Consider the following 24,991-nt stretch of genomic DNA (forward strand, 5'->3'; position numbering starts at 1 on the left):
CAAACTTATGAGGTCATGGATGCTTGGATTCATTCATCAACTGGAGACACACAGCAAGGGTCGGAATCACAGCTTTCAAAGCTGTCTAAATGCATTTGTGTGCAGTTTAAATGTCAAAGAGACAATTCTTTTTCTGATTAAATACAATTAAGTGTTTACATTATGTCTGTTGTTTTCACTGAATCTCTATTGCTCTCTATCCAGTTTGTCTCACAACATTTTTATTGATTTTATTGATATACATTTTGAATGGCATTCATAAGTGCAAATAAATAAATAATAAAGCAATGCACACCAATAAAACTGGGTAGGGGTGAAAATACAAATGAAAAAAGAGGGCTCTGTTCATTCATCTTCCAATAACTTAAAACCCCTCATCATCCCAGCAAATTTGCATTTTATTCCCCATTTTATTGCCTTTTATTCTTTCAATGATGAAAAAATAATCACGAAAAAATCTTTTTTTAAATCCAGAGAAATTCTCTCTTCATTCTTGGAACTCTTATATTTGTACGAGATGAAGTTGTAGTGTATAAAATTATTTCAAAGAACATCTCAACTTCAGAAAATTCTCATCCATTAACATTTTTACAGCGTATTCAACAACTTTAAGAGTAAAAACTATTTTGTCTAATTGTCTTATTGCTCAACTAGTATTCATATTTGCATTTAGGGTGTGCTTCAGCTATTGTGTGACTAGCATCATTTGGTAAGATTTAAATACAATGTGAAACAGTGGTGAAATCTGCTATTACAGTTATATAATTGCATCAACCACTGTTATAAACACTTGATAACTGATTGTAGAACAGGATATGCAGAAACTCTGTATTATGTAGTAACCAAATCAGTGAAAAAGACCACAACAGACATTTTTGAGGAAAACTCCAATGATGGATTTTTATTGAGTGAGACCGAGATAATTATAGGGGACACTAAGTACTTTTTCACAGATGAATTTTCAGTGTTAAAAAAACTCCAAAAAACACTTTAAATGTTTTTTCTTTGAATCCCGTAATTTCAAAAAAGTCCTCTATAATAACAGAAGGGTTTTTCTGGCCTCCTAACAAAGCCCAGTTACCTGTTTCAACAAATTGCAAAGGTGGTATGATTCTTAAAAAGCCAGGAGTCACCATCTAATGCTGAACCTGGAATGTAAGCAGTCTTTAGTTGTTTTCTCTCTTTTCTTCTACATTTGTTGAACTCATTCCTCTTTCTTAAAGACAATCCATTACATTTAAAAGAAAAATAAAACAAACCCCGTACAGAAATGTCACAGACTCCAGAGCAACATCACAAGCACTAACGGACATACAGACTGAGAGCCTCCTCCCACTCCAAAACCAAGCTACAGACCATCCGCTTTTTTTTTAAAAAAAAAAGAAAGAATTAAAATCAGAAAATAAACAAAACGAAAGAAAGAAAGACGCCGCCTTTTTTCACACCTCTCATGTTGTAGACACCTGATACAGCTGCGGCCGAACACAAGAACTTGTTTAGTCAGCTTTGTTTTTTGTGCTAAAAACCTGAACCAGTATTTACAAATTTGCTGATAAAAATATTCTTCTGGTGGTGATGGGCAGAGAGGAGGTTGTTGAGAGAGCTAGAGTGGGAGAGAGAAAACTGGAAGAGAGGAAGATAAAAGAAAGGAAAAGGGGGAAAGGGCAAGAATGGACGGACGGACGGGCGGATGAACAGGCGTGGTGCTACTCTGCCTTCGGGTCCTCCTTCTCGGTCTCTGCCTCCTCTTCTGGAGTTTTCTCAACCTGTGTGATAAAACAGACAAACCCATAAGAATCAAGCAGGACAGCCTTTCCACCAATCAGAACCATTCTTTACAAATAGAGGAGATGAGGTTTGGAAAATTCGCTTTAGTTTAGGCTATCAATTTCTTCGTTTTGGGGAATTATTTGAACTTAGTATTTTTTTTTATGTTACTAGAAATAATTCAAAAGCTGACAGAAATATCTTTGTGGATTCAAGACAAACAAAAACATTATGGCCATTTTTTCCAAAGTACTAGCCAAGTAAAATGTGTTTAATAATAGTGATAGTAATAGTAATAAAGTGTGCGTCTGTACGATCTGAGGTATATATTTACCTCGTTGGTCTTAGTTTCCCCATTTTCTGATTGATTCTCCTCCTTGGATTCATCAGCCTTTGCCTTTGCTTTCTTCTCTTCCTTTTTATCGTTCACTTCCTTCTCTTTCTGTCAGAGAAAAAAAGACAGGGCACAAAAATGACTATAGCGCAAAACATATCAGACAAATCTAAGAGTGGAAACAAGTGACACGATTAGTACAAAAGTGTGTGTATTAAAAGTGTAATTACTAAAGTACCTTGGGAGTTTTTTTCGGTTTGGGTTCAGGTTTTGGAGGTGTTGGCTTCTGAAAGGAAAAAAATATATATTTCATCCACAAACACACTGTTTGATAAGAAAAATGCATACCTAAACAACGAACATATAACATAAATAGTTAAAATTGAGCACAGTAATTGTAATTCCTTCCTATCCTGAATTTCACAGATCATCTTAAAGGAAAAGTCTGGCAAACAGTGCTAATAATTTCCAAAAATAAGTTCCTGAAGACATTTGAGCTTAAGGATAAAAATAAATAAATAATAATAATTATATAATGGTAATATTAAAAATCTCTTCAAAAAGAAAACAACTTACCGCTGATAATCTAGCAGACCTTCTCTGAGGCTACAAAATGGAGAAAGAAAAAAAATCTATTTATTTGAGGGCAGGTAAACGAGAACAGATACTTACTGTAACTCCTATTTATTTTAAAAATCTTGTTCTTTCTATTCATTTAATCTTTTTGTGTACCAAGCAAGATTATACTTTAAACTTGGCACAGTGCACTACAATATTATTGGCTCTTATGACAAATTGTTAGTGGTGTTTCTCGTTTGTATAACAATTTAGTAATTGTAATTCAAAAAATGCCTGCTAAATAAATACATGTTAATTTAAGTGATGTAGGTACAGTAATGCAATTATACTGGTTGTGATCAAAATTGCAACCCAAAAATAGCGTTCCATATTTTTAGAATTTTCCTTCCATACCTCTTCCTTGACTTCTCCATCAGTTCCCTGTAAAATAACAAAATAAATAACATAAGTTAGAACATGATATACTATAATTTTATTAACATAAATGGCGGGAAAACCAAATAGCCAACTTCGATAAACACTAGGATCTGCTGTTCTGCATGTTTGTAAATGTGAGCAACATGCTGGGTGCCAAAAAGGTGTGTGTTCAGCTGTATTAAAGTTCAGGTGACTTTAATCAAAGGATTTGCATCTAAGTTTATTTTTCAGCGGACTGCAGCGCAAAATGGTGCGCCGATTTTTTATTTATTATTTTTCTTCACGGAGACATTTCACTTCACCGGCTTCACACATTTGAATAAGGAGGAGGGGCGCGATTATCCCGCCTCAAAGCTGCCACCTGGCGGCAAGCAGGCGTTATAACACTCCTCTTCCATGGCGAACAAAGAAAATGCGTTAAAATTGTATAAAAACGCGACCATCTTTTCGCAAAATTGCCACCATTCAGAGAATTAGAGTTATCCAGCTATTTTTTAATCCCCATTCGGCAGCGGCTGAGGCACGATTGCGCTTATAATCGTCGGTTTTCGCGTCGCGCTGTGTTGGAGATGGAGAGAGAGAGAGGGCAGCATGGCTGCGGTTCCACGGGCATGAGATCAAGCCGAGCTTCAGCACAGCTCTGCTCCACTAAAACCCTCCTGCTAAACGCACCGCCGTCGACAAAAACACCACGATCCGTTAGAAAAAATCGCAAAATTAACAACGATTTTTTATCGCCCACTGATTCTAAAGAAGTCGCCTGGATTTTTATTAAAAAAACATTGTCTCGAGGGCTTCCTAATTTCACGACTGATTAGTAAGGGCAAAAGTGTAGCCGTTCGCCGCGCTCGGCTTTTCTACATACCTTTCTCTTGGGCATGTTGAGTTTGGGATATTTTTCTTCTTTTATGCAAAACTAACAGGTTATCTTTTGTGATTCGTAGTTCACAGTTCAGGAGACTGTCGTCCGCTATGCACTAATTCTGTAGTAAACACAGGGCTACATTAGAGCCAGTGGTTGAATGGGAGGGTGGGGGCGGGGCTATGCTGTGACTGATGTTTTGCTTGTCCAATCAGCGGGCGCCTGGGTCCTCCACAGAAGAGGCAGATTCTTACCTCCGCTGTGCTTTTACGCGCGAAATCCTGAGGTGTAAATCCAACGACGGACCTTCCTGTTATATTTCCCTCCCAGCATGATAAATGTATAGTTTGGTTTAAGTGCGTTCTGCACTAAATAATGCTCTGTCATACAGTACTGATGTGAAAAGGAATAGCTTAACCCCAGGAATAAACTTGACCCTCCTTCATAACTATGTCTATATGCTATCGTCACATCAGCGCTGCATCTGTGAAGTTAACTAAGTGTTTTTCTTGAAGCTTTCTAGTTATGAACTCGTTCTATAAAAGTTCTGAAGTGCCAATATAATGAAACATAAAATGAAGTCCCATTGCGCGCGTGTGGCAATCGTAGAGAAGAGGAGCCACAAGACTTTTCACACTTCTGCTTTATTCAAGCAGAGGCCTAATCTGTTTAAGTGTTTGGGTGTGTGTGTGTGTGTGTGTGTGTGATCTATAACTGCTTACTTCCTCTGCTGCTACCCAGATCAGAGACGCCAGCACAGAGAAAACATCTCAGCCATAGATAGACAGACAAATGATAAAACTACCTAAAAGTGACACTGGAGTGACACTGAAAGTTTACATTGGACATTACTGGGCATTACTGTCATTTTTGAGATTTCTGTTTCTGCAACCATACAAACAGGCATCCCACTCTAAAACTTTTGGTAAGTTTCCTTATAGAGCTCTTAATAAATAGATTCAACAAGGTTTTTGAACAGTTTATTTGGGAATTTGTTTGATCTGATTACAGTAATACAATTGGAGAAGGCTAATCTTCTATATTCTGAAAGGCCTTTATTCATTTTAATTTCATTAAGGAATGTATTAAGGGAGGAAGTCAGTATGTGAAATGTTTTAAAGTTTCCATAACTCTGTAATACAATTCCGTTCAATTCCTCATTTCAGTTTGATTTCAATCATGCTTTTTTAATGTTTGATTTTGCCCTGATTACACTTACATTACTACAATTTGATTCAAGTTTTTTCATGAGTTAACATTAAAATGTATATTCAATTGAGCTTGAGATGTGTTTGCTTGCGTAGGTGGCGATCATGCTCGGAGAAGCTTTCCTTCATGTTCTGAACTGCACAGAAGACACCACAAATCATGATGGACACTCTCACACACACTCATCCACCCCCATGACCTGTCCCGACCCCTGTGCGACCAACGCCACTGCCAGATCCCCTCTGACACCACGAACTGTGAGAGGTGAGAGACCACAGAATTCTGAGTTATCAGGATGAGGTTGTGTTAAAAATAACTTAAAGTCATGATCTGACTTACGGCATTCAGAGATGAACAAATTAAGTAATATCACTTATATGACTGTGACCCAGGTCCAGGGAACAGTCAATAAATATAAAAATAAAATTCAGGAAGGAAGTGTGATGCTGCTGAGAATTGTAACCACAAACAGAAAAAACACTTAAATGCAGGTGTTACATTTGAGCAGAGTAGCTATTACAGAACCGTTATAATGCAGAGAAGTTAAATGGAAAATTCTGTGATCATTAATGCACTCTCATGCCAATATAAAGCTGTATGATTTTAATTCTTCTGTAGAACACTGAAGATATTTTGAAGAATGTTTATTTGTCCATACATCCAAAAGAATCCAAAAACAACTTTCAATGTATGGAAAAAAATGCTTACAGGTTTTTGATATGAGGGTGAGTAAACGGTTACATAAAAAAAAAAAAAAAAAAAAAAAAAATTTCACAGGCTTTGATGACACGTTTCCACAATTATCAACATTGCAAATCTAGTCAAATTTTTTATATTTTAATTTTTAATAAATTTAATATACATTTATAATGCTATACTTCATGCTCTTTTAACTTTGCAGTAAATTACAAAAAAAAAAAAAAACATATTTTAATGTTAATTATATAAAAAAAGAAAATCAGTTAATTTAAATTTTACAATAATAACAGGACACACACACAGGGGACCCATGCATTTTTTTTTTTTAAATTAATATGCCTTCGTTCTCTATGTAAATATTTGTCTGGCTATCACCAGACCAAGCTCAATTTAAAATTGAACATTGGTTTGGGGAGTCTGTTCTGTATTTTCTACTGCACCAGAGGAGTGATCAACTGGCATTATTCGAATGACTCTGAATGCAATTGGATAGTCCTTCAACCAATCAGACCACAAGAGATGTCGTTTCTCTATCTTTCATCGTGTTAAACCCGCCAATAGCGTGCCAGGTGGATAAGCCAGTCTGTGATTGGTTCCCGCAAAACTACAACAGAAGCAGTAGAAATTAATGTACAGGTTTCCAGACTGATTTGCTGGGCGAACTCAAATTGCTGGCAGATCAGACTGGGTTTACCCATATGTAACTATACTAACCATATGTAATTTGCACCGCTGGAGGTTGCATATTCAAAACAAAGGTGTAGCTTGATGTTGCCTTGAAAGACTAGCATCATGGGAGTTGTAGTCTTGACTCTTCACCTTCACCGCCACATGAAAGGTATTCCGACAGTCTTGGGCAGAAATCATGTTCATGAATGACAGAATTTATTATAACGTTACAGTGGTATGAAGCAGGACATGCCAAGAGCCCTTAGTAGCAAATGCTAATGAGAGAGACTTACGTGAAACACTGGTCTCTGAGCTTTTATTATGCTTATGCTGCAGTCAGCCGCTTCCGCTCTCTTCAGTGTATGGGTAACGCAGCGGTGTTTTACATAGTTAAAATAATCATACAATGCATTTGAGTGTGTTGACAGTTATATTATAATGTTACTCTGTGCGTTTACCTCTGGTTGATATGAGACAATTTTTACACTTTTCAGTAATATAGATTGACAGGTGATGCAAGGACATGGTTCATAACTGGTTTAAATAGCTGATTTCTCTGGATTTAAACATTGTTGGAAACATTTGGGATAATGTAAAAAAATACACATTGTTCTAGTGGTTTTTGGAAATTTTAATCTAAAAATCTTAAATATTGTGCCTTTAATTTCAAGCAAAGATGATCGTAATTTCAGTGTCATGACAACTTTAAGTTAAAATATTGTGCAAAAGTCCATTTTAGCATTTTTGCTACTATTCCAATTCAGAGTGGCTCACAGCTACAATACATTTAGATAAGTGCCCAACTGAACTGCATAAAAGTGACATTTGTATGGAGATATTTAAACTGCAAACTCTGGGCTTTCCTTCAAACTTCCTAATTTTGTGGCTGTTTTCTCTTTGTGCTATGTTAAGATGACCCTGGTTATAGCAGTGCCTAAAACATTCTATTCTCTCTTTATTTCAGCTGGCAGGCCCGAAGGCCTGAAAAAGCCAAGGCAGTCCCGGGCCTCTGCACCCAGCAATGCTATGCCCATTCTCAGCTGTGGTGGGGAGGATCACTTGGGCATGACGCTATATTGCTCCTGGTGCTGTCCCAGCTTCTACAAGGACTATCCGGACCTCCGGCTTGCCGGTGACCGGCTGGAGCACTGGAGTCCCCATAACCCAGACCTGCTCAACCCACCGGACGACGGGCCACTGCTTAAATCTCAGGATTTGAGCTCTTTGGAGCCTTCTCTGGAGCCAAGTCAACAAACAGAGGCTGTAACGCAGCAGGATGAGGGCTATCTTGTCATGGAGAGTGTTCAGAGCCCAGGCTGGGAGAGAAGGCTCACCAACTCTATGTTGAACGGCTATCTGGAGGTCCAAATGCTGGAGGTGTTTTGTCAGCATATGCAAAACATGGCGTGCTGCGGATCGTCATTGCTGGGCACTGACGTCATGCCAGCACTGGTGCCCACCAGCCTGACTGTGGCCAAAGAACAGACAGCCAGTCAGGGGGAAGAGCTGGATTCTTCATCGAATAATGTTGTGCGATACTTGAGCACTTGCTCAACTCCAGCCACCTCCCACTTCAGCTCACCTGTGCTGCGAATTTCAGAAGCTGAATAGCCACCCTTGTAGACACACACAACTCTTGCCCTCATACAATTTCCTGACTTTTGACCAGCACACAAATATTTTAAGTCATCTGTGCTGTTAAAGGAATGTTCTGCTTTTAGCACCCACAGCATTTGTGGCATGTTGATTACCAGATTTTTTTTTTATATCAGGATTCATGCCAGGATTTTTGTGAAGTACTTAAGGCAAGGGAATTAACACTGTATGTATAACATACACTGTATGTATAACATACACAACGTATAACATACAGGTATGTTTTTAAAAGCAGTCACTTATCCTCACCATGAATGAACACTGCATTTATGCAATCCAAAATGCTGAATTTTCAGCATCATTTTTCTAGTCTTCAGACACTGTGACACACATAACCCTATAGAAATCATTCAAAGTTTCTTATCAATTCTGAAAAATGTTGTGCTTCTTATTGTTTAGGTTTTTTGTTGTTGTTGTGAAAACTAATACATTTTTTTCAGGATTCTTTGATGAATAGAAAGTTCAAAAGAACATAATTTTATAAAAGAAATACATGGTCAAATTATAAATGTCTTATGTTTTTGATCAATTTAATGCGTCCTTGCTGAATAAAAGTGTAAATTTCTTTAAAAAAAAAAAAACCTAACCCTTAACTTAAGAACAGTAGTGTACTTCTAATATTTATACCTGCTATCTAGATACACACCAGGAATGTGACATAACTCTATGTAAAGCCCTGTGTTAAAGGACAAATTCGGGGAGATCCGAAGTTTATCTTGATCATTATATCTTTGTGAGTACAGTCTATAGAAGAAAAAAAACAAACCGGATTGGTCCTTGGCACACGGAGTTATTACAGTTAATGCCCAGAGCCCCCACTCAGCTAAAACAGCAGCTATGGGGCATAAACGTAAAGGGTGTATTTGTGCCTCTTAAAAGACACAAAATGCAATTAAAATGTCTGTCCAACATGAACAGGGCCCTTACATGACAATGAGCTGTGTTTAGCCACTTAGCCATTGTTTAAATTCACATAAATAGTGTTTAAGTTAGTCATCCTTGTCAAAGAGTTCGCTGCAAAGTTTCGCATTCTGTTGCCACAATTCTGAAAGGCACACCAGTTCACCAAATCGGACTGAATCATTCTAAACGGATCGCTTCTCAAATCAATGCTGATCACACAAGTTGCTCACTTTCTGACATGAGTGACAGTCCCTCCGAATAGAAATAAACAAATGTCTTGAATTAAATGTTGTAACTCCAACCGTTCACTGAACTGAGACATGTTTTGCTGAGAGAACTGATGAACTCACGAGCAGCTGATACTAAGCATGGGCATGTACTTGAACGGGCAGCGGTTCTCGGATAGAAAATACAAAATAGAAAACCGTTTCTTTCGGACACGTTCAAAGCTGAGAACCGACGAGCCGATGAGCAAAGCCTCTTCATACACACAACGCTCTTCCCAACTGGACTATTTGCCTTTTTTCCGGCTACAACGGCGTTCCCACAGGATTTCAGCGCTAGATACAGCTAGCCATCTAAAACAGGTGAATTTAAACAATGGCTAAACGCATCTCGTTGTCATGTAAGGGACCTGTTCATGTTGGACAGACATTTTAATTGCATTTTGTGCATTTTGAGGCACAAAGACACCCTTTACGTTTATGTCCCCATAGCTGCTGTTTTAGCAGAGTGGGGGCTCTGGGCATTAACTGTAATAGCTCCGTGTTGCAAGCACCAATCCGGTTCATTTTTTTTTCTATACACTGCACTCACAAAGATATAACGATCAAGATAAACTTAAAAATTCACCGGAGTTGTCCTTTGACATGGAGCAAACTCCACCCATAGGAATTATGTAGATAATGCATAACCAGACATTCACCCAGCCACTGATAAAAATAGTCCCACCTCAAAAGGATGATTTTTGCAGTGTAACAAATAATAGTGAATGATAAATGTTTTTACTGAATAATTCAAATGAGTGCTTTAACAAAGTTAAACATACATTTCTATTTTTAGACTTTTTACTTCCATTGTAAATACTAAATTGTCTTCGTAATTATCACTGTAACTGCAATTTTAGAATTATTTTTGCTATTTAGTTGCACATTTTTTTCTCTTTATTTAAAAAAGAGAAAAGGCCTGAGGGACACTTCTTAAATGTGTTTTTTTCTGTTATAATTAACATTTTGACACAAATTCTGTCAATAGAGCTTAACTACCTTCTATTTACATGAATGTTTACACTGTTCATTAATGCTAATTCATCCTTTCCATACCACAATCCTCCCCTCTCTTCTGCTCCTCCATTGTAAGCTTCCTCCAACTTGGTATGTTTAGAAGAAGAGGAACCAAGGTCATGCTGTCATATGTAGACTGTGTTATGACACTTATAAATGTCACCACTTCCTACTAAACAAGCAATCAAACGTTGTTTAACTCAGCCCTGCTGCTAAAGGCTACTTTCACTTTCCTTGTAATCCTTATGAAGTGTTGGGGATGGGATGTTTGTGGTAGTTTCAATATTGTGAAAGTGTTCAATAAGTTTTATTAAACTCTGCCACCTGCTGTTCTTACTGTAAAATGACACCCAGGCGGAGAACAAGTGCTCTCGCCCTCTGCTGTGAGCTATCGGTACGGCGGCCAGTGTCCCACCATGAAGGGTTATGTCGTTGTATCCATGGCATTGTACTTCTCCCAGAGCTGTGACTGTGAGACATCAGTTGTTATATTTACAGCTAAAACACACGCATTACATTAATATATACTATATTAAGAATTTAATTGTATTGTAGTAATGAATGGGGGGGAAATAAAGCTTAAATGCCTTTACTGCCATGAATGTGCTGACATATTGTTTTGACGTCACTCTGACGTAACATTCAGGGAGGTGCCGACATAACAGTTAGCGGACCATGAGTAATAATGTGTGTTTTGTGCATGCTGATATCCTGGCACCGTTACAGGAGCCAAACTCACAGCATCATAAACAGGATTAACTGTTAACTGTGTTCTGTAAATGTGTGTGCGTGTGTGTTAATCTGATCTGTGCCAACATGGCTACTTCACACTCTTGTAACTGCTCTGTGGGCATCTAAACGGGCTCTTTAGCCTGGCACCATGTGGCAAACCATAATACCAGATGGACCGCTCTCTCTCTTTCTCTAGTCTTGGAAATTGCCCAGGCCAGAATAACATTTAATCTAGTTCCTTGCCAATCGTTGATGTCCTCCTGTGGTGGGACAGGAATGTAAATGCACATGGGTCAATGATGTGATGCTCATTTTTGTGCTCTGGGACTGTAAAGTTAAAAAAAAGAAAGAAAAAAACATTTTGAGATGTTTGTGGCATGTTTTAAATGTTCTGAACTAAAATTTTGAAGTGAAGAAAACATGTACAGTTGTGTAACTGCAGATTAAAGGATGCAACTAAATATAAATTGAATGTAATAATTAAAATGTGTGTGCAATATATGGAAAATGGTTGTTATATGCATTTACACCACTTGGTAAGTTATTTTAAGCTAAATCAAAAACGTATATATACAAAAATTGTATATTTAGGATGTGCTTTAAAGGATTTTTCCCAGTTTATCATCTCACGCATCCTAAGCCTATTTGTTACTACCACATAGCCAGAGCCCCAGCCAGCACCCTTCCAGCACTCGTGATTATCTGTTTTCTCTTTCATTTCTGATCATTTGAGCAGCACAGACTTGTTCTCTATTTTATCGGGTGACCCGGTTTCCCTGGCTCATTTTGGTTGCGGTTACCTCACTCTGCTGCACAGCTATTGGTTGAGCAGGCGCACACTCCGACTTTTGCTATACGAGTGATATTAGGCTGCGGTGACGTAAGCGAACGGGCGCGCAGAAATTTTCCAGACGCGGACAGAGGAACGAGCTCGTGTAGTCCCGAAACGGTCCAACCGAGAGAGAGAGAGAGAGAGAGAGAGAGAGAGAGAGAGAGAGAGAGACGCATACAAGCACGCATACCAAGTAGTCGTTTGGAAGGCACTCGGTTGCATCTCGCGCTCAGTATCGGACCCAGTGGAGCTGTTCAGCGTTTATCGGTAGTGTCACCGAACAGTCCCCACGCTCACGGAACCGCTGACCCATGTGATACTGCAGCGTTGCGAGCGCGGAAGGGAGGGGGCGAGAGACACATTCCCCCCCTGCATCTCCACTCGTTAGACTGGAGAAGCAGGTGCACACTTGGAGAGAGAGAGAGAGAGAGAGAGAGAGAGAGAGAGAGAGAGAGAGAGAGAGAGAGAGAGAGAGAGAGAGAGCTGTAGGGGGGCGGGGTAGAGTCGCGCGCGTGGATCTCCGTCGCAGTCCTCCGCGAGGATGTATCCAACAGCTAGACTCCTGCCGCGCGCGCGCTGCCGTCAGTGTAACGGAATCACATGTGCCCCTGTGGTCTAACGGCGGTTCTGATCTGTTTCTCTGGGTTCGGATGGTCCCGGCGCTCAATACACAATTAAACCGGGAAATCAACGCACACCAGCCATGGCGCTGGTCATGGAACCCATCAGCAAATGGTCCCCAAAGCAGGTGCTGGACTGGATGAAAGGTAAAAAAAAATGTCCCCCCGCATTGCCTCTGCATGACCTATAGCCGTTGGGGGAGGAATGGGTGAGCGGGAAGAGCGTCTCTCGGCTGCATGCGGGCTGTGCCCGGCTCTGCCTGTGCCGTGCAGTGAGGTATTGATCGCGCTTGTGTGCCATTTTGCGCCTCTGCTCGGCGCACCATGGTGTGTGTGATCTGCACAGCGCTACACGCGTCGCGCAATAGGGGGTGTGCGTGTGGTCTGGGGATGCGTGATGTGTATGTGTGTCTGTGCGCGCGCTGGCGTGTTTCGCAAGAATGAGCAAAAACGGTTTTAATGACAAAGGACGACATGGCGTTTTCACACAGTACCTAAATATACACATGCGTGCATGCGTGCACACACACACAAAGATAGTGACAGTGCGAGAGAGACAGAGATGCTGTTTCCAGCCTCAGTGAATAAATCTCCCTCTCGCGCAGTGATAACTAGCACCATGGACAGAACCAGGCCGTCGCGCGCTGTGCTGCGCTGCGGATGCGCGTAATCTTGGGACCAGAAGAGGGATGACGGTATCTGTGGAAACTAGCTGAGCCTTGACAGTCCCTCCATGACAAACATTTACTCATTAAACGAACTAATATCTATTTTTGTGTCACTAGTACTTGTGGTTTAATTACCATAAGTAATCTATTAGTATCCTTTTCAATTACAGCAATTGTTTAGATTCGTGTGCTTCCTGTAGTGATGAGTATCTATTAACTTTGTCACAGCACATACTAGTGCTTATGTATATGTTTCTAGTCATTATCCAAATTTCACAATCCAAGTTTCGTTGTTACTTGGAGCAGATTGTACATTCCTCGCTTGAATTCTGTGCTGCTAGCTATTGTTTACTATTTATTATACTAGTTGACCTACTTATTTCATATTTACTTATGACAAAGCCAATAATTATAATAATATAGTGTCAATTTCAGCTTTACTTGTTCTTATTTGGGTTACACTTTATTTTACGGCGTCATTGTTATAGTATATTTATTTAATGTTAATTATCTACATGTACTTAGGGTTATAGCAGGATTAGGGTTTGGTTGAGGTTTAGTTGCATGTAGTTATGCATAATTTAGTGTCTTATGGAAAGTACATGCAACATAACAAGGGCACTGTAAAATAAAGTGTTACCCTTATCTGATTTATTAGATAGGCCATCTACCTATTTTATGAGAAATTTTCGCCTAGTGCTATAGGAACATAAAAATAGATAGTATTTCGCTTTTAGGAAAACTAGGTAAAATAGCTTTGCATAAACCCACTACTTCATCCAGAAGAAAGCAAGAGAGAGTATCCGAATGCTGCTTGCAGATAGTTAAAGGAACACCATGCGGGTTTCGTCATGCAGTTATAGCTCAGGGATGTGGACTCGGCCTCTCCTGTTTGGGAAAAACTGACGACATTTTCGAAAGAGCTACACAGTCTGACATGACAGTTGGTATCTGATTGGAAGTCATTAGCCATTAATGACATGTTCTTCTTTAGATGACACACCGATACACAGATGATATAAGTAGAACACACTGGAGCACAGCTGTGGCGGAGAGACAGAGGGCCAAAATACCAGCAAGATCAGATGCAATCTGAAGTGAAGTTTAAGGGCATTAGTGCACATGACATTCAGCTGCTCATAATCTCTAGCCCAATGAGCATTTTAAAGGTCAGATAGCCTTTGTCACCAATCTAATAATGGACAAGTGTACACAGGTGAATCAATAATGCGGTGGTGGTCCAAAACACCCATACTTTAATGAAATTCTTTCGTAGATGCATGTAGACTTAAGCCAATTATGTATCCATCTGATCTCTCCTGTATCTATTATTGTACTTAAAATGGCAAAAAAATGCCCCATAGTTGATCAGTCTTTCATTTAATGCTATTATTGCTGTATTACTGCCTTGTAACTTCATCTCAATGAATCAGTGTTTCCACAGAATTTTACATATATAACCATACAAGTATAGTTTAGTGAGGATTTGTCAGATTCATACAACCCGTTTAACAAAGTTTTTATTTTTTTCAACAATTCACTAAACAAAGCTTTCAATTCACCAAAAAGAACCGCCTGATAACAGTCATTTGTTTGTGAATCGGATTACCCTGATCGTGCTGTTTGTTTTTGATTGACTATAAAAGAACCGGCTGATTAAGAGTCATTTGTTCTTGAATCGGATTACCTTGGTCATGCTGAATGTTTTTGATTCACTGAAAAGAGCCAGCTGATATGAGTCATTTGTTCTTGAATCGGATTACCCTGGTCAGGCTGAATGTTTTTGATTCACTGAACAGAGCCAGCTGATATGAGTCATTTGTTCTTGAATCGGATTTCCCTGGTCAGGCTGAATGTTTTTGATTCACTGAAAAGAGCCAGCTGATATGAGTCATTTGTTCTTGAATCGGATTTCCCTGGTCAGGCTGAATGTTTTTGATTCACTGAAAAGAGCCAGCTGATATGAGTCATTTGTCAATGAATCGGACCACCCTAACTGCGCTGTTTGTTTTTGATTCACAGGAAAGAACCAGCTCAAAATAGTTATTTTTACATGAACTGGACTAAACTGGTCACGTTGTATGCTTGTTTTCCCGTATCACAAAGCGATTCTTCTTGCCACCGTTTTGTGGTGCACATTATTTGCTCACAATTCACAAAAGACTGCAAACTTACAGTCTCAAATAAAATATAATTTTCTTTGCCATGTCGTTGAAGAATACAGATTGCAAGATCTATATATTGTATTTAGACCTGTACATTTATGCAATATGGACACTACTTAGTTGACATTACTTTTAATTGTAACATTTCTGTAAAGCTGCTTTGAAACGATGTGTTGTGAGAAGCGCTATAAATGTGAATTGAATTGAATTCTCCCCTGTGCAGGGTCTCTGATTAGTTCTGTATTTCAGAGAACTAGGTTTCACGGCCAGTTGTGCAGGATGGTTTCCATTTTCAGGAACTCTGTTCACTGTCTCAGATGCAACTCCAAACTAGCTGCTTGTGCATAATTTGCACAATTACTGCTGACAAAAGAGTTTGTCAGACCTCAGAGCACCTGATCCAGGGTCATTTTGCTGGTATTGATGCTTTCCATTGCTTTGCATCAAATTTTTGTAGAGATTCTGCACAAGCAAACATCTGTCAGCACGATTGTTTATTGTTTAATGTTTTTTCTTAAATTGTAGTTATTACTTACTGTCTTGGGATCAACTGTCATTGCCATATTTCTGTTATGTTATGCGTGTATCTTTCTTTTTTTTCCTTTTTTTTACACTTGGCAGAATGTCAGTAGAAAAAAAACTTGCATTGGTGCAGAGATGTGGCATGTGCTGATGATGTCTGTAGGGATAATCTGCCTCCTCTAACATTACAGACGTCTTGTAATATAAAACTCTGCTGCGTGCCCTGTTTTGACCTTTGCAGCTTACATTTGAAAAATCATCATGCAGGTTGACATATGATAGGATCTTATCCCCGAAGATGACAGTAAGGACTGTGGATATGCATTTGGATTAGTAGTTATTGTTAAAGGGATAGTTCACCCAAAAATTAAAGTTCTGTCATTAATCACTCACACTCATGTCGTTCCAAAACCATAAGACCTGTGAGATCTCTGTCCCTCCATTGACAGCTACGCAACTTTACAAACTAAATAGATTGTAAAACTAATCCATATGAATTGAGTGGTTTCGTCCAAATTTTCTGAAGAGACGCGATTGCTTTATATGATGAACAGATTTAATTTAGGCTTTCATCCACAAACATTCATCTCACACACATCAGTTGTGGTAAACGGAAGCTCAAGCATGTTCGCTTGACCTGCAAGAACGACTGAGGTTCATTCTCGTTTGTTACGCAGCATGTTGAGCTTCTGCAAGAGGTTTGTTCTCATGTATCAAGCAAGTTCGGTCGAGCTTCTGTTTAAGTTCGGTGATCAATGTTTATATGTGAATAAAACTCAAATCATATGGATTAGTTTCCAGATTTCTTTATGAACTTTTTAAAGCGTCAATGTGTCAGTTGCGTAGCTGTCCATGGAGGGACAGAAAGCTCTCAGATTTAATAAAAAAAATCTTCATTTGTTTCTGAAGATAAATGTAAGTTTTGCAGGATTGGAAGGACAGACATGAGTGTGAGTAAATGATGACAGCATTTTCATTTTGGGGTGAACTAACCCTTTAAGGTTATCCATATAGTTGTAGTTATGATATGATATTGATATTGCAGTCCTTTTAAATGTGTTACGTTTGGCAATACAATGTCCTACTTGCTTGTCTCACTGCAGTGGTTCTTCCCAGTGTTCATTGCTACTGTTGCTCTTCCATCACTTATCAGAGCATTTATCTCCACTGTTCTCTGTTAACAAAATGAGTGCACACTCCATAAGCCCTATTGGCTCACCTGTTTTATCTAATAAAATCTTTCCAGAGACCTAATTTCATTTGCAAACCTATTCAGCTTGTTTGTATCTCTGCATACTTTAGGGTTTTTAATAGATGACTGATGTCCTGTGGAAATAATCAAATGCCTCTGCGTTTTCAACCAGCTTTTGTATTATTGCAATATCAGCAGTAAATGTAAATAAACCTTGTGTACTCTTTCACCGTTTATCCCAGTTTATTGGTTAAAAAAAAGTCACGTTAATTCAAGTCGTTTTTGAAAACTACAGATTTCATTTGCACATGTGTATCCCTGTTCACATACAGTTTGCCTAGTGTAAACATCACAACCATTTTTCTCTTCTCTAATCATCTAGTGCTGATAAAAAAACAAAAAACCTTTTACTGCAAAGACAGCTCATCTTGCCAGCTATGAATTACCCCTTTAAACTTTGGCTGTTCAGAATAACCTATCACACGACTCTCAGTGTTTCTGCAGCATACAGCATGCAAATGTTCTGTAAGCATGAAAATCCCGGATGAGCTGTAATACATTTGCCAAAATGTGCGTTATACAACTGAGCTCACTGCCCTGAATACTATATTCCATAATGGAGAGTGCTCAATTTGACCTTCAATTTTCAGTGTGATGATAAAAATCAGAAGTAAAATCAGCTACGGATTTTAACAGCCTTTTCTCGACTCGTTATTTAACTAGACTGTCAAGAATGAAGACATTGCAATAAAACAAATCAATAAAACTGCTAAATAACATATATTTTACACATAATGGGGCCATGTTGTAGCATACTTCTGTTTGAAATGTTTATCAATGCATAATGCATAATGGAGACTGTTTCACATTGACAGTATAGTTTGCACTACGCTAGTATTTGTGTGAACATTGCATTTTCTTATCAGAGAGATACAACTTTAGCACCTGTACTTGACTTTTGAAGAGTCATTGCAATTTGGCAGATTTATTCATCAAACTAACCTTAAGTCATGCAGTACACAGTTAATGCATATAAGTAAAAACCTGAACATTTGTGGCTTTTAGTTCCCTTAAGCATTGAGGCCATATATTTGAGAGTGTATTCCAAAAACTTCTTTTTCTTTTATTCACTATTTGACGTGTCCCATTAGAGCATACTGTTAGATATTTACATTTATGCAGTTGGCAGATTCTTTTTTTCATTGCATTCAGTGTACATATTTTATCAGTCCTGCTTTCACTAAAAATCAAACTCATAACCTTGGGTGTTGATAGCACTGTGCTCTACTGCTTACAGGTAGGCTGAACATGAAATGATCAGTCAAGCTTCTCATGGGATTCTTAACACAGCCTTCATTTCCAAAAACTAACATTCTAAATCGATGTACAAGACTGGCCGTCTGAAGGGGGAAATGGGAATATGGGTGAGCTCAAAACCACAGAGGTCACTCAAGCCAGTACAGATGATATTCTCAATTCAAATATTATCTCCTGTGCTGATTTAGATACAGATTTTTTTTTTGATGAGTATCTTCAATTTAATAAACCCAAAACAAATTGACTGCATTGGTGGGAAAAGTACTCTGCACTCCCTCACCTTGCCTGAGCGGAGTGTTTTATCACTCATTACCTGCTCTTCCTGAAGCTGTGAAGGTCAGATTCTCTTAGCCTACTAATACAGAATGCTCCAGGCACTCATTTAAAATTATTTCAAATGGTGGTTCACCTTCCATGAACCAAAATCCAATATAGGCTCATGTAAAACTATTCTTCACCACACATGCATAGTCATCATCACCACTTAGTTTCTATAGTTTTTAAAATGTTTGGCCAGCACAGGTGAATCCAGAATTTCAACCTGTCACATCACGTGCGTAAAACTAATGGCTAATGATTGGAGAAACTAAGCGTTTCGAAACTTTGAATCAATTTGTATCATTTGAATTGCCACACGCATGTGACTCCTGCTGGGCTGAACCGTGTCAATGTGGTAAAAAAAGCTCAAAGCAGCAACACTTTTTACAAAGCATATATTCACCATCTGCACTATCATTAGGAAAGTTGTATTTGAGGATTCATTTTATATAATTTACCAATTACAGTGCTCTTGGTTAATCCAAAATATTAGTAAACTTCAAACCTGAATATTTAAAATTATGATTTTGGCTTCCTTAGGAGAACATCTATATGTGCATAATTTTTGGGCAACAAAAATGAAAAACCTGAATGAAGGGCCCACAAGTAGGCCTAATTTTGATCAGATAAGGAAGTGGGCCATGTCATTATTCTTTTATCTTTAAGACCTTTACTGGCTAGCCACACAGTGGAGTACTTCAATCCCTGTGATGGAGCATTGTCCTGCATAAAAATCATGGTCTTCTTGAAAGATGCAGAATTTTCCTGTATCACTGCTTTAAGAAAGGGTCTTCTAAAAAAATGGCAGTAGGTTTGGGAGTTGATTTTGAGTCCATCTTCAACCCAAAAAGATCCAACTAGGACATTTTTAATAATACCAGCCCATACGAATACCGCACCTCGGTGGCGTGTGAGTGGAAGTGGAACTCTGTGCCTGTTACTGATCCAACCACGGGCCCATCCATCTGATCCATCAAGAGACACTGATCTCATCAGTCCATAAAACCTTTGAAAAATCAGTCTTCAGATATTTCTTGGCCCAGTCTTGACGTTTTAACTTCTGTGTCATGTTCAGTGGATTTTGGGTTTCAGCCTTCCTTACCTTGGCCTTGTCTCTGAGCACTGAACTCCTTGTACTTCTGGGCACTCCAGGTAGGTTGCAGTTCTGGAACATGACAGCACTGGAGGATAATGGGTAGCTTCACATTTGATTATTCTGGATTCTTTGGCAGTTAATTTCCGTTTTTATCTATTAGTAGTTTTTTTTGTCTATTCGTGTCTTTGCATTGACTTAACATGTAAATCACTTGCGCTTATCGCTTCATTCGCGTCTGGTGTGAACGCACCCTAACAAAGGCTGCAACCTCTAGAGTTTGTTGAGGCCACAAGAGTGAGGTTTGCTCGCACAGCAACTACTAATTTGCCTCTTTTACACAGAGTCAGTTACATATCTTTTTTGGACCACTTTGCCTGAGGAAAAAAAGCTGCCTTATAATGATGCACACTTTGATAAAGGGTGTTTATCTCCTTAGGCCACACCCTCCCTCATTAGACAAATACACATCACCTGATATGCTTAAATCCAATAAGCATTCAAGTTTTTACAGCTTGTAGTTGGAAAATTTGCATAATAAATTGCATGATAATGTCAAAATCATAGATATCTATAATAAAGGCTAGATGTCTTGTATAAAGGCTAGTGATCTCTGAAGTAGGCACAGTGAAATGTAGGGGGGGAAATCCTAGTAAATTGCGTTTTTGAAGTTGAAGAACTAAGAAGTAAACTTAGTTTGCATGTTGTTTTTTTATACAAATAATTTTATTATAATAGTGATATTCTTATTAAAAAGTGTGTGTGTGTGTGTGTGTGTGTGTGTGTGTGTGTGTGTGTGTGTGTGTGTGTGTGTATATATATATATATATATATATATATATATATATATATATATATATATATATATATATATATACATATATATATTGGCAGTTTTAGTAGCCTATATATTGATTTAACATAAATACCTTGTGTGTGTGTGTGTGTGTGTGTGTGTGTGTGTGTGTGTATATTCTTTGCACCTATCTGTTCTGTTCAATGTTACTTTCATATTGAAGTCCATGGTTATAATTATTCATAAGTATGTAGTGGCATAACTACATCTCTGACGTTTATAACAAATGAAACAGTTTGAAAATCGGTTGAAAATTAAGCAAGTTATGGTTATTTAAAAGGACATGCACCATTAAAACACACTGTTACGAGTGAGCGAGCTGCCTGTGATAAGATGGCTGCAAGTTGCGGACGGCGACCTCCATTGGCCAACAGCGCGCACGAGACATCTAGCCTTTATTATGGATATCTATGGTCAAAATACTCACTTGCCTAATTTGCACACATTTTTACAGAGGATTTACAGAGATCATCACCCCCCTAGAGGCAAGCCATTCAGATGTTCAAACAGTTATGACATAATGAAGCCTCGTATATTAAAAGCATGTTTAGGTGTTAGATTAGGTTTGTTCGAATTAAAGCAGCACTGTGTAGACATCAAAGTACGACGAGAGTGATTAGAGAGCAGAAGGCTCCATATGCTTTGAAATCGGACCCGCGGTATGTGGTACTTAGTCATTTCTGTGTAACTTGTTGCATGTGTAATTTGCAGGAAGTCCGATTGATGACTTTTTGCAACAACAAAAAAGATGTTTGCACTTTTATTTTAAAAGCCATCTGTTAAACTTGCATCCTGACAGGCCTGTGCACAAGTAGTACGTAAGCAGGGCATATCATTGGCTATTTTTTTCTATACCAAAATCAGCCAAAAGTACATTGCACATGCACTGTAAAACACTATTTCCACAAGTTTTACAATAAACCTGGTGTTTTTAAATAAATCTTTGTTGTTGACTGAATTGCTTGTGTAAATGATTCACAAACCGCTTAAGTGAATGATTCAGTGACTCACTCATGAGGCCCGCTTTATATAGTACACTTACTTTTTTGTGGACTTACAATAGTTGCCGCGTGTTGTTTTTCTGTGTCCGTTTAGTCTACAAGACTGTAGCTTGTCCTAGCGTTTGTCATGTTCAGTAGGCTCACGAGCACCCCCTTTGTGGTCGATATGTGTTGGTGCATTATTTGGGACAGGGCCATAAGTTCAATTGTTTGTTTCTTGTCTGTGAATTTGATTGAACCCCTGAATGAATTATTCTTATAAAGATGGTTATTTGTCGCCGCACCACATAAACATCGTTCTGTTTTTTCCGACTGATGAGACTTGTTTGTGTTTTTTGAAAGAAGTCTCTTATGCTGTATTTATTTGATCCAACAGTTCTACTGCTTAAAATGTTTGTGGGAACTGTGCTAAACTTTTTCAGGATTCTTTGCTGAATAGAAAGTCCAAAAGAACAACATTTATTTGACAGAAATCCTTTGTTAGGCTACATTACAAATGTATTAGATTTGTAAAATTAAGATAGACTTAGAATAGAATAGAAAAAAGAGACAACATTTATGACATGTTCGGTCATTTGGGATCATTGGGATGATCAAAGGACTTCTAAAAAGTATAAATACAGATTTTAAAAAATGGTGTCGAAAGTGGGGCGTATCAGCCTGAAACAGCAGCAACTGGGCTTAGAACGGTAGGATGTTTGCAAGCATTTGTGTTTGAGTGAGTGTTTGATGTTTTTCTAAGGGGTTTCCTCACGATGAGTCACCACTCTCAGTGGGAGGGACCAGATACAGTTTTCCCTTTGTCAGCTGTTCTTGGATCAGCGTAGATGTGTTAGCACAGATGTGAGATGGTGAGATGTAAACCAGAAGGGTGGACTTGAAGAGATTATGTGTGTTTCTTAAAGGAGGCCATTCTCATGGGGAATTGCATGTAATTATGCATGATAATAACCCTGTTTTCTATGATGAAGTACTCTCTCCTTTCCCAGCTTAATATGCAGAGACTGCAAAAGCTGCGAATGGATAGTTTATACATTGATGAGCTGTATTTCTATCTAATGTGACATTTAAAAATTACTTTTGGTTGGAAAAATCTAATTTAGTCATGTTAATTTAGTCATATTAAATATTTAAATGTGTATAAAATATATATACAAAATAAATATATATTAAATATTTTAGTATATCTATATATCTATATTTAGTTTATTTTTTGAATAAAACCTAGGGTCTCTACCATGAACCCTGTTTAGGTGCAAGCCAAGGTATATTTTAGTTTAGTTTGTGCCTGCCATCCCTGGGTTTTGGGCATCATGAAAGTGGTTTGGCTTTTAGCAGTATTCATTGCCATAGTAATTTACGCCCAATGGCTAAAGGCAAGCTCACACTACATGAATTTTGGCTGGAATTTGCTTTCGCAGACAGATTTCCAAGCTCTGCAACAAAACTCACGAATTGCGCCCAAATTGGTGCTCGTGCTGTGCAGATGCTGATTAAATATGAGCTGGTCAGTGACGTGATCTGAGCAGTCACAGATGCTGTGTTATTTTTAAAGCCTGTTTGATATTATTGCCATGTGATCTTTTAGTGTGTGAAATGTAACAACAATATGGAACTAATCTAGCCAATCACAGTGATGGTACAAACGGGTTTCTCATGACTGCCTCCTGACCAAATGTCTTGTAGTTTTTGCACCTCATCAGCGTTGTGTTGAGTTGCATGTGTGCTGCTATGACAAGGTGACGACAAATGACAAGAAACCTTGTTGTGCACAACAATTCATTATTCATTATTATTTGTATAATTAATAATATATCCTTAATCCATTGGACATGACATTTTTATTGAACAATTATTATTAAGAATTTAGTTTAAGCTGCAGTAGGGAGTTTTTAGAAAATGTTGACTTTTTTTGAAGAAAATTTGAAGCACAACTGACAGGTCACTCCCCCTTGCTCTCTGCTGCACTACAGCCCTCCCTCCACAGCTCCTCCCCCTCCACAGCTCCTCCCCCTCAACAGCCCCTCCCCATCACAGCTCCTCCCTCTCCACAGCTCCTCCCCCATCACAACGGAGCCTGCCGTGAACGTGCAGGCTAGTAAGCAAGCAGGGCCGCGATGACGGCGGATAAACAGTTATGGCACATTCACTGGTACGGACGCAACATCAACAATATGATTTACATTGACTAAATCCTGCCCATACTTTGACTACAAACGTAATCCTCAAAACATTACGGATTTTGCTATATACACTCACCAAAAGGATTATTAGGAACACCATACTAATACTGTGTTTGACCCCCTTTCGCCTTCAGAACTGCCTTAAAGGGGTACTTCAGCGCTGGGAAGATGAATCTGTATTTAAACTGGGTCATTAATGTAGTAGAAATGTGAAATTATTTTTGAATTTGGTGCTTTCTAGACTGAGAAAAGACAGAAAATGTATTTTTGTCTCATGTGGATGAAAGACTACAATTCCCAGAATGCTTCGCTGCCCTGTGAGGCCATTCCCAAAGCCTATGCTACTGGATTACAGTGACTGAGTTCAGAAAGTACAATTAAATATTGAACATGTGTGTTCTATATAACGATCGAGTTGCCGCGTGAGTCTCACAGCACTAACTAGGAGTCAGATTACATTTAATGTCATAAATGAGCTAATGAGCTCTCGTGATGAGAGCTGAGGAAATCGCGGCCACATTCGCGGCATACATTCACAACGCGTTTTGAGTTCATGCCTTTGGAAGCTTAACTTTCATAGAAATTAATTTGAGAAGTTAAAACACTTACATTGCTCAGCATCCGTTTAAATTAATGCCTGTAGCTGAGCTGTACTGTGAGTGTGATCTCCCATCTCCCATGTGTGAGTTGAAAACATGTGGAAATGGCTCCCTCTGCTGGCTGTAGTCTTTAGCCTCTGGGCAAACATTCCAAAGATGACGCAAATATCGTCAATTTGCGTCACGAGAGGAATTTTTCCAGAAATAAAATGCATAAATCTCTCGTCTCAGGGGGATATAAGAGGGGGGAGCACGATCATTTGAATATACTCCAGGGTTTCTGCTGATACAAAGCCATATGCTAATCACTGAAGTAACCCTTTAATTCTACGTGGCATTGAGTCAACAAGGTGCTGAAAACATTCTTTAGAAATGTTGGCCCATATTGATAGGATAGCATCTTACAGTTGATGGAGATTTGTGAGATGCACATCCAGGGCACGAAGCTCCCATTCCACCACATCCCAAAGATGCTCTATTGGGTTGAGATCTGGTGACTGTTTGGGCCATTTTAG

At 38.7% G+C, this 24,991-nt stretch overlaps 3 protein-coding genes across 3 annotated transcripts in view; 2 read left to right on the forward strand and 1 right to left on the reverse strand.

Annotated features, from left to right (window-relative positions):
• Positions 1-872: 872 nt before the first annotated feature.
• Positions 873-4,125, reverse strand: hmgn7 (high mobility group nucleosomal binding domain 7). Its single transcript, XM_067440235.1, has 6 exons — positions 3,963-4,125; positions 3,074-3,100; positions 2,678-2,707; positions 2,340-2,387; positions 2,102-2,209; positions 873-1,766 (listed from the first exon to the last, which is right to left on the reverse strand). The coding sequence occupies exons 1-6, from the start codon at positions 3,975-3,977 to the stop codon at positions 1,707-1,709; spliced, it is 288 nt and encodes a 95-aa protein (XP_067296336.1). The 5' UTR covers positions 3,978-4,125; the 3' UTR covers positions 873-1,706.
• A 258-nt stretch (positions 4,126-4,383) lies between these two features.
• On the forward strand, positions 4,384-8,620 carry si:dkey-237j10.2 (uncharacterized protein LOC568721 homolog). The gene is made up of 3 exons (XM_067440236.1): positions 4,384-4,884; positions 5,264-5,432; positions 7,501-8,620. The coding sequence occupies exons 2-3, from the start codon at positions 5,273-5,275 to the stop codon at positions 8,145-8,147; spliced, it is 807 nt and encodes a 268-aa protein (XP_067296337.1). The 5' UTR covers positions 4,384-4,884; positions 5,264-5,272; the 3' UTR covers positions 8,148-8,620.
• A 3,783-nt stretch (positions 8,621-12,403) lies between these two features.
• Positions 12,404-24,991, forward strand: part of si:ch211-26b3.4 (connector enhancer of kinase suppressor of ras 2) — a 60,618-nt gene continuing 48,030 nt past the window's right edge. Inside the window, exon 1 of the mRNA XM_067439173.1 lies at positions 12,404-12,709. Coding sequence (XP_067295274.1) covers positions 12,646-12,709 — 64 coding nt within the window. The 5' untranslated portion in view covers positions 12,404-12,645. The remainder of the gene's footprint in view (positions 12,710-24,991) is intronic.

The sequence above is a fragment of the Pseudorasbora parva genome, chromosome 3 (assembly GCF_024679245.1).
Source record: "Pseudorasbora parva isolate DD20220531a chromosome 3, ASM2467924v1, whole genome shotgun sequence".
NCBI classification, from domain to species: Eukaryota; Metazoa; Chordata; class Actinopteri; order Cypriniformes; family Gobionidae; genus Pseudorasbora; species Pseudorasbora parva.

Bases quoted from the DNA above. Each gene is read 5' to 3' on its own strand.
- hmgn7 (XM_067440235.1), bottom strand. The intron at 2,708-3,073 runs GTATGGAAGGAA...TCCATTTTGTAG, and splicing joins ATGGAGAAGTCAAGGAAGAG to CCTCAGAGAAGGTCTGCTAG. The intron at 1,767-2,101 runs GTAAATATATAC...TTTATCACACAG, and splicing joins GGGAAACTAAGACCAACGAG to GTTGAGAAAACTCCAGAAGA.
- si:dkey-237j10.2 (XM_067440236.1), top strand. From the start codon at position 5,273: ATGCTCGGAGAAGCTTTCCTTCATGTTCTGAACTGCACAGAAGACACC. The intron at 5,433-7,500 runs GTGAGAGACCAC...TCTTTATTTCAG, and splicing joins GACACCACGAACTGTGAGAG to CTGGCAGGCCCGAAGGCCTG.